This window comes from Callorhinus ursinus, unplaced genomic scaffold (genome assembly GCF_003265705.2).
Source record: "Callorhinus ursinus isolate GAN/ISIS: 27379988/994484 unplaced genomic scaffold, GSC_fseal_2.0 scaffold65, whole genome shotgun sequence".
Lineage (NCBI taxonomy): Eukaryota > Metazoa > Chordata > Mammalia > Carnivora > Otariidae > Callorhinus > Callorhinus ursinus.
In genome coordinates this window covers 64,101-73,421 of record NW_027397127.1, presented here as the reverse complement: position 1 = coordinate 73,421, position 9,321 = coordinate 64,101, and the positions used below count along the sequence as shown (strand labels likewise).

At 38.5% G+C, this 9,321-nt stretch overlaps 1 protein-coding gene across 6 annotated transcripts in view; it reads left to right on the top strand.

Moving 5' to 3' along the window:
• The window catches only part of PLS3 (plastin 3), a 79,677-nt gene that overhangs the window by 48,252 nt on the left and 22,104 nt on the right, over positions 1 to 9,321 (top strand). For all 6 annotated transcript variants that reach the window (XM_025853721.2, XM_073885727.1, XM_073885729.1 and 3 more), the window contains one exon: positions 6,110 to 6,273. In XM_025853721.2, coding sequence (XP_025709506.1) covers positions 6,110 to 6,273 — 164 coding nt within the window. The remainder of the gene's footprint in view (positions 1 to 6,109; positions 6,274 to 9,321) is intronic.

Sequence of the window (9,321 nt, the reverse complement as noted above, 5' to 3'; positions counted from 1 at the left end):
ACACACACACACACACACACACACACACACACACACACACACACACAACCTGGGTGTCAAAGGAAATCCCAGTCTTTCTTACTGTCAGATTAAAAGACAAAGTAGCACCCCAAAAGATGCATTTGAAGTGATAGATTGTGCCTCATACCACCTGGACATGGGCAGTGTAAAACAGCTAAAATCAAAACCACTTGAATTCTGGCTCAGCTTTCTCCAGACAAGTACTTAAAATAGCTTAAATAACAGGATGCAAGGGGAGGGAAAACATTTCCTTTTAAGGATATGCATTCTTGGTGTGATTCAAACTTCTGCAGGAACACGGCTGTATAATGAGTTTATTTACTTTAAGGTTACTTGGGGGAGGGTGTTGAGAGAGTTAACTGGCATTTAAAATAATACTTGGTACAAAAGCATAATGGGGTTTCTTTTAAGACAGAATGCAGATGTGAACCTACATGTGTCATCAGAGAGACACACACACACACACACAGAGACAGAGCGACAGACAGAGAGAATCTGTTGTTACAAACAGTTGGTTCCTTTCTGATGAATTCAGCAGCCAGTATGAAAGGCCTCTCGGGTGCAGCACTGGGAGCCTGTTAGTGATTTTTTTTTTAAGTGTCATGATTTTTCTTTAAAAAGAAGAACACTTGGTCAATGGACTGAATATTCAGCTGTTTACTTTCTGCAGGAACTTTGTTCAGTGGGGAGATGTGTGGAGTTTCTTTTTTTCCTGTCGTTCGTTAATGTCGACTCTACTGACCATATTTTCTGAACCCCAAAGTTGAGACTTGCTTGCACAGAAGCATTAAGAATATTCTAGATAATCCAGGCTATATGATAGTATCTACCTTATCAGGCGGTTGAAAATAGGAGTCTTCAAAATGCAGAACCTGTTCGACCCCATGCCGATGTGTAGTTAATGAAGATGTGGCAAATGAGCCAGAAAGGGCTTCCAGAATATTGGCAGCTTTAATGAGAAAATAGAGGGCTGCCATTATGCCAGGACGTTGTGATGTTAGTTTCCAGTCGTTAAAACTATTTTCAATCTAGGTCTGTGTTTTTTGGGTCAGTTTATTATTAAATTTTCATGTTTGTGTCAAAACTCTGAATAGAAAAAGATCAGCGCCAAACCTCGTTTTGGGCTTCTGGTTGATAATGTCACCGATAAGATGGAAGCTTTCTAAAATGCCATTGTGCTATCTCATTTTCTGGCTTTCCAAAGCACAGCGTATTAGATCTTTGATAATTGTGTGTGTGTGTGTGAGTGTGTGTGTTTGTGTGTGTGTGTGTGTGTGTGTGTGTGTTGGCGGGGCAGGGGGGGATTGGAAATAAAATTAGCATAAAACTCTTTAAAAATAATTGCACCCTATTTTGTCTTTCAAGTACTTTTCCAGCTGGGAGATTTTGTAAAATTAATTGCAAGCTGCCTTTTTAGGCTCCCTCTGCCTTTTTATTGAAATTGAAATTGTTGTCTTCAAAAAGATATGATTTAGGAGTTCTAAGAAAGGCTGGCTATAATTTACTAGTACTGACACTAAAATGTCTTTGATTATGGGAGGTAGTACGAGCTCGATCTGCTGATAAAATATGGTAAAATAGCAGAGTAGGTAAAACTTTGAAAATATGTAAAACTAGATGCATATGTTCAATGCTTCTTTTCCCCTCTCGGGAGAGAGGTATAGGATAGCTAGGTATTCCAAGTGACTCCTATTTTCACAAGGATTTTAAAGCCACAGTTTCAAGTAAAAGCCAGAGAGAGTCCCTCCGATTAATTTCTGTATCTTTGGTATCTAGCTCAGTGCCTGCCACAGAGTAGGTACTACGCTTGCTCTGGAGGTTGCCTTCCGCCAAACAAGTGCACGCGGTATTTCTTAATACAGACAAAGCAGGTTTCTACATTTAGAACAGGAGAACAAGCCATCACTGGTTGTCTACTTGGGTACTCCTCGGTGGGTGTGTTCACTTAGAAAACCAAATTACAGATCTGAAGGCCGCCGGGTGGGGACAGGATTAGAACAAAGGGAATGAGATTAAATGTTATTTAAGGGTTATTTCTGTCGTTATGGTTTCCTGGTGAATTGCCATTCGGTCTTTTAGTGCTATTTCTATATTTTTTTTCCTTATTGTTTGTTTAATTCTGTTTTTAAAATGCTTGTTAGATTAGAGAATTCTTTTCCTGGTTAATACCTGAGAATCAATGGTCCTACAAAAATTGTTTTTTGCCCCATCGCTTGTTATATGCAAGGTACTGGGCCACGTATTGGGGTGGAGATGAAAAGATTCAGAAGAGTTTGTCAAGAGCTTTGCAGCCTAATAAGGAAGATTGCTGTGTACTGACCAAGTCTTCCTCCTCCAACCCCCTTTAAAATGGTCCTGTCAGTTATCAACAGCATCTGTTTATTACCACTCTTACTGCAAAATGGAGTTCCCACATGTGGTTATTTTATGTTAGTTATATTTTAGGATGGGTACTTCCTGGCATCTTTTAATCACATCAGTGAGCTGTCTTCTAATTACTGCCCAGCAGAGGTTATTTCACAGAGGGCTCACGCAAATGCTAATTCTCCCCATTGCCTACACCTCTATTCTACCTAAGGCTAATAAACTGCCAAATGGACTAGACTCTGGGCGCCGTGGTCAGTTTCATGTAGGTTTGAATTCACTGTTCTCCAATATTTATTTTAAAAATCTCTGCCTTCTGCTTCTGTTATATCACCAAGAATACAAAAAGAACAATTTAAGCCCCTGTTCTATGCTAGGTCAAAACTGGAGTCAATCACAGATTAAATTATGCTCAGATACATCATTTCAGAAGTCAGGGTAAAGTAGAATACATTTAAACATAGTTTTTAAAGATTTATTTATTAATTTGAGAGAGAGAGCATGAATGGGAGGGGCAGAGCATGAGTAGGAGGGGCAGGGGGAGAGGGAGAGAATCCTCAAGTAGACTCCATGCTGAGTGTGGAGCCCGACACAGGGCCCGATCCCAGGACCCTGAGATCATGACCTGAGCCAAAATCAGGAGCCAGCAGCTCAACCAACTAAGCCGCCCAGGCACCCCTTAAAAATATTTTTCTATCAGAAATTGCCAAGTGGACAAAGTTTTGACAGTGGCCAGGAATAAGCTATCTTTTCCTAAAAGATCTAAAAATGAAGGGATGTTATATTTAGATAATATGATATAGCAGTGATCAGAATGGTATTACTATATATTTGTTTTTAATATTTATTATGATTGTACCTCCAATATTTTTTTAAAAGTGTGTGTGTGTGTGTGTGTGTGTGTGGTTTGTGAAGCCTTGGCTACTCAAATTTAGAATCAGAGTGTGTTTGAGTCAAAAAGGGAACTTGGAGATCATTTGATCCAAAGGACTTCTTTTACAGATGGGAAAATGAAGACCTAGAGAGGCGACTTATGTAAATCCTATGTCACATTACTCCCACTTGTATCCCTTCAACTATGCTGTGTATCTTTCACTATGCCACACTTAGACCCTAGTAATGAGCTCTATTTTAACTTTTTTTTTTTGAGAGAGAGAGAGGGAAAGAAAGAGCAAGAATCTTAAGCAGACTCCACGCCCAGCATGAAGTCCAGTGTGGGGCTCGATCTCACAACCCTGAGATCATGACCTGAGTTGAAATCAAGAGTCAGTCACTTAACCGACTAAGCCACACAGGCGCCCCTCTATTTTAACTTTTTAAAATAAAACGGGAGAAACAGATTGGTTTATGCGTGGGAGGAGGTATATTTAAACTCAAGAATTTCATTCATCAAAGTTGCTAAAATCCTGCCACAGTACCATGTGGATCACTTTGTTCTTTTTAGCAATTGCAGATGTTGTTGCTGGATTGATTTCTACATATAAACACTTAACTAGTAAAGTGTTTGATGTATGGCCTTTTATTAATTCAAAGCAAAGAAAGTAAAGATGTGCCCTAGGGAAATTAAGTGCTCTTTGTCGAAGGAAATAGTCGTGATTTTCAGAAGTTTGGAGTAGTTTAAGGATGATGTTTTAGAAGTATAGATACTCTAATCAGTAGATTTAAATGTGCCAATTACATTTAAGAGTATTTGTTTGACTCTAGAAGTATACTTCATTAAAATTAAATATAGAATTTCATCAGCCCTCAAAATATTGGGGAAATGATTTCATATAGGATATTTAATATTTTAATAGTTGACACAAAATGGCTAATATGAATTACACTTAGATCACACTGAGAATAAGATCCATGGGGTGGGCCCCTGGGTGACTCAGTCAGTTAGTCGTCTGCCTTCGGCTCAGGTCATGATCCAGGGTCAGTCTCCCTGCCCAGTGGAGAGCCTGCTTCCTCTCTCCTCCCCACTCTTGCTCTCTCTGTCCTCTGTCTCTCTCTCTCATAAATAAGGGGAATCCTAAAAAAATAAAAAAATAAAAAAAAAAATTCAAAGTACTTTCCATGACCTGTAAGAGTATACGTGATCAGCTCCCTGGCCTCATCCCTCATTTTCTCCTTTGTTTACTCTGCTCAAGTCCTACTGGATCTTTGCTGTTCTGAACCCGTACCAGATACTCTTCCATATCACAAACTTTGCATTTGCTCTTTCCTCTACTTGAAATCTCTTCCCCCCAGATATCCACACAGTTTGCTCCCTTACCTCACGTAAGTCTTCATTCAGATATAACCTTGTCAAAGTGGCCATCCTTGACCGCTGACATTTTGAGCTGCGTAATTCTGTATCGCAGGAGGGGGTCGTATGCATTGTAAGGTATTTGGCAACGCTACGCACTGGATGCCAGGAGCATCCTCACACCATCCCTCACCCTGGTCCCCAGTCATGCAACCAAAAATGTCTCCTAACATTTCTGAAGGTTCCCTGGGGGGCAAAATAGCCCCCAGTCTGACCCCTTTCCCTGCTTTATTTTTCATCACAGCACTTATGTTATATTTCATTACATTATATTTTATAGTCCTACCTCACCTTATATGTTATTTGCTTAGTAGTTGACATTAGAATGTGAGCTCGTGGAGAATGTGAGCTCGCAGGCAGCGGGACTTCTCTTTTGTTGGTGGCAGCATCCCCCATTTCAAGAACAATACCCAGTATCGTTTTAAAGTAACGTATCAAATAGATTAATTTCACAATACATTTTCTTGAACAGTGCTGTGGTTATCTTGAGTCATTTCTCTATTGAGATTGTATCCTTTTATTGTAATAATTAAATTTATGTATGAAATTCAGTGGGGACCTAAAGAATAAAAAGCGTTGTTGAACAGTAGGTATTTGAAATTGCTGGTGAAAGTCCAGTTTTCTTTACTTAAAAAAATATGCCCAAGAGATTACAACCCTCAGGACGTTAGCCCTCTTTCCCAGTAAATTAACTTTTGGTCATTGATCACTTCCTCCCCCCCCCATTTTAAAAGTTTCAGACTAAGCATAATCAGCACTACGTCCTCCATTAGAACTGCCCTAGCACAAAAATAAAAAGGTTATTTATAGAGTCATGGTAAACATTTGCATTACTCAGGACTGCATTTATTTTTATGAACTCTATATTTGTCTTAGAGTGATGTTTATTTACATTAGCTCTTGAAAAAAATGGCGCTGAAGATGGTAGCTTAATTTCAGGTGTGCTTAGTAATATAATCAGCATCAATTCATAAAATATTCTACCAGACTAATGGAAGAATGAGGGGCTTAAAACTCCTAAATAGATACAGTAGAAACTGTTTTATACCATGGCGGTGTTTTATTGGTACGTAGTCTATTAATTATTTCTTAAAAGTCCTGTCAGCTTCGTGATTGAAAAATAATTTATTAGGCAACTCTACTTTGTTAGTATTAGGGATGCTATATTAAAGTGAAGCTACTTATACACTGTTTTTAAAATACAGGAAACATGATGTAAAACCGTGCTCCTTCAGTTAAAATTTGTGTTTCCCTTTTAAACAACCTTAGATACCAAACACTAAGAAGAGCAAGCACTGTATTCAGGCGAGCTTAGGAACTGAGTCTCAGATGAAGAAAAATGCTCTTATCATAAGAATACTCTAAGAGGCTAACTTATTTCTCCTAAATTTTTTCCTTTTTTTTTTTTTTTGCCTGCTCTCCCTTTGTGCAAAGATCTCAACAGCAACGGATTCATCTGTGACTATGAACTTCATGAGCTTTTCAAGGAAGCCAATATGCCATTACCAGGGTATAAAGTGAGAGAAATTATTCAAAAACTCATGCTGGATGGTGACAGGAATAAAGATGGGAAGATAAGCTTCGATGAATTTGTTTATGTAAGTATGTGAAAATCCCCCATTAGTAGGAGTCATGACTGTTCCTTTGTCTAGCGGGATCTTATAGTAATAAGTCCTATGAAGTTCCTAAATGTATCATATTAGTAATGTTACAGCTAATGAAATTTCTCTCATCCCACCAAATGTGTTAGTTCTTTTAGCCATTAGAGTATCTTAGCAAAGGAAGTGAGAAAAAGAACACTGACCGAATCAAAGCTAAAACACACTACTCGCTGTGAAAGGCGAACCATTTACTCTGGGGCTTCACTAAAGGGCATTTTTCAAGGTGCTAAGTGCCATCCTGAAGTGCTCTTTCCGTCTCCCTTGGTGTCTCCCTTGGGGAATAGGGTGCTCCTAGATGTTAATGCTACACCCTGATTCACAGTCTTGGAAGCTTCCCGAGTTGAACTTTCTGATTAAAAAGATGTTTGCGACTCTCGCCTTAGTAGTATTTAACCGGACGGTTTTCTCTAGGGTGATAATTTTGATAATTAAAAGTTAGAAGCATATCTTTTTAGCCCATTGGAGGAGGCATTTAAAATTTTCGTCCTCCTCTCTAGTATCATCAGATACTCCTCAAGGTTTGGGGCTGACTTAATTCTTCTACTTCCAAGCACCTGGTTCCATGCTCAGTGCCTGGAGAGCGTATGTGTGGCACTCCTTACTGAAGCCTGATGCCTTAGCTGCTAGTGAGCAAGGTGGCTGGCGCCATTTTCAGTCCATAGCCATTGACAAAGAGTATTTGAGATATAGCGGCTCCCTCTTCTTCCCTCAAGATCGTATTGGTTTGATCTATTAATTTAAGGCTGAGTTTGGCTAGATCTAATTAGGCATTCCTTTTACTGTGTTGCAAACAGGTAATTAGTTGCCTCGTATTTATCACAAACTTCCCAGCACTCTTACCCTCTTTTTCCATGGTAACTGAGGCTCACTATAGCCAGTGAAATTCTGGTTTGTTCTCTCCCATTAGAATTAACTCTTTTAGAACACTGTTAAGAGCTCCAGAAGCAAATTGACTAAATAATGATGTCTACAGAGCTGAGAGCATTTGGCGGGGCGGGGAGGGCTGGTGTTTTAAAAATGTAGACATGTGTCGTAATTAGAATGGTAGCGTTCTTGCCGGCTTCTTTTGAAATACTGATTTCCTCCCCACTGTTTCTGTCTTCAGTTATTGCCAAAGCCTTTTGTTTTGAATTCTGTGTTCAATAGTAAGTTGCAATTGACTTGCAGTATGAGCGCTCGCATGTCCTCTGATGTAAACGTGCTCCCCTTGGAACTGCATGTTGAATTGTGAATTTAAAGCAGCTTAGAGCAGTAGTTAACTATGATTGGTTATTTTTGAAATAATTTACTGCCCAGAATCTTAATCTACTAGAAAGAACGTACCTAAATCATTAAGATTTGCAGTGTGGCCACTATTATTAAGGAAAAAATTATGAAAGTGTCTTTGAGAAAAATGATCTTAGGGAAAGATGGAATTTTGTAGATCTTGAAATGTTGCAGATTCTTCAGAGCTGTCCGGAGGCTTTTAAGAGAGCAGGTTTGATTACCTTAGTATATTCTTAAAAAGTAAATGATGTGCATACTAATTTTGGCATCACTAGGAATTTTTTTAAAATATTAATGAGGACATTTTAGGTTAAAATGTACATTTTTTTTAATTGGAAGGGATTGATATGTTTATACTCTTTTCAGGAATCCAGGCTTTTGTTCTTGATTTGAAAAATGAAAGAGTATAAGGAAATTTGCAATAGGAAGGATGGTAAAATAACAGCCTGAAGTTTCAGAATGATAGCACCATGACCGCACCGAAAGATGGGTGTCTGGCCAAATGTCTGTCCACTTCCGTCTGCTCTGTCACCGATGAGACAGCTTAAAAATTGTCAAAATATGGGTAGATTTTAATCATCTGTGAAAAAGGAAGCAAGTTATTCCTATCAGGTATTAACATAAGGAAGTAGAAATAAACATGTTCTTGCATCTTGGGTTTTTTTTTTTTAATTTAAATTGCTGCATAAGAGGTGTTAATTGCAAAGCAGCCTACAGACAAAATCAATTTATGTTAATTTTGGAGAAGAGAGAGAGAGCGCCTAAATTATATGTAAACCTCAAATGTTAAAGTTAAATTTAATACCCTGATTTTGTTTCTTCTAAGTATCTCAAAACGACATTACTGGATTTTTATACCTACAAGGTAATGGTGGGGTTTTTTTTCCCTGCATCTTTAAAAAAAGACTGGCGTGGCACTTTCTTTCAGCAGAGATGTCTGCATTAAACTCTTTTGTTTTCACAGTGAGAAATTTGCTCTTGCATAATGGCACTCAGTTGTTGACCTGTTTTAGGACTTTTGCTAATAGCACTGATCTCATCAGATTAAATCACTTCATATAAGTAAAGCGCTTAGAACAGTGCCAGGCATATAGCAAATGCTATGTAGATGTTAGCTGTTGGAGGTAGTGATTAAAAAAAAAAAAAAGGCAGTGTTCTTTTCCTATTACTACTAAGCTTGGGCCTACAACCGATTCCAAAAAAAAAAAAAAAAAATTCAAACGTACTACTTTGGAAGCAAGCCTCAAACCTGGAAGCCAGTCAATATTTTGCAATTCTTTCTGAAATCTTTCCTTCCTCCTAAGTCATTATGCCTCTGGATTGCTTTCGTCTGGCCACTAGTCCTGCACGGAGCTAGAAAAGGTGACGAAACTTTAAAAAGGAATAAGAAACATATATATATATATATATATATATATATACACATATAGTCCGTAAGATGTATAGAAACGAGCAGTGTCGCCCGGAGTCTGTTCATGCATGACAAAGCCAGTCCTTCCGCCTTGAGGGAAAACAGCACGAAACAATGAGCTCATTAGTATCACAACGGGCAGCTTTGAAAAGATTCATTGAGAAGACTTTAGCACAGTAGTTGGCCTTGTGTTATCTCTGATTTCAGAAAGTCTTGTTAAGCCAAGGGCTTCTACTCAAATAGCTTTATCATCCACTGGAGCAATTTCTTCCCTACCGTAGAAAATAAAATGCAAATTCTCCTGGGGT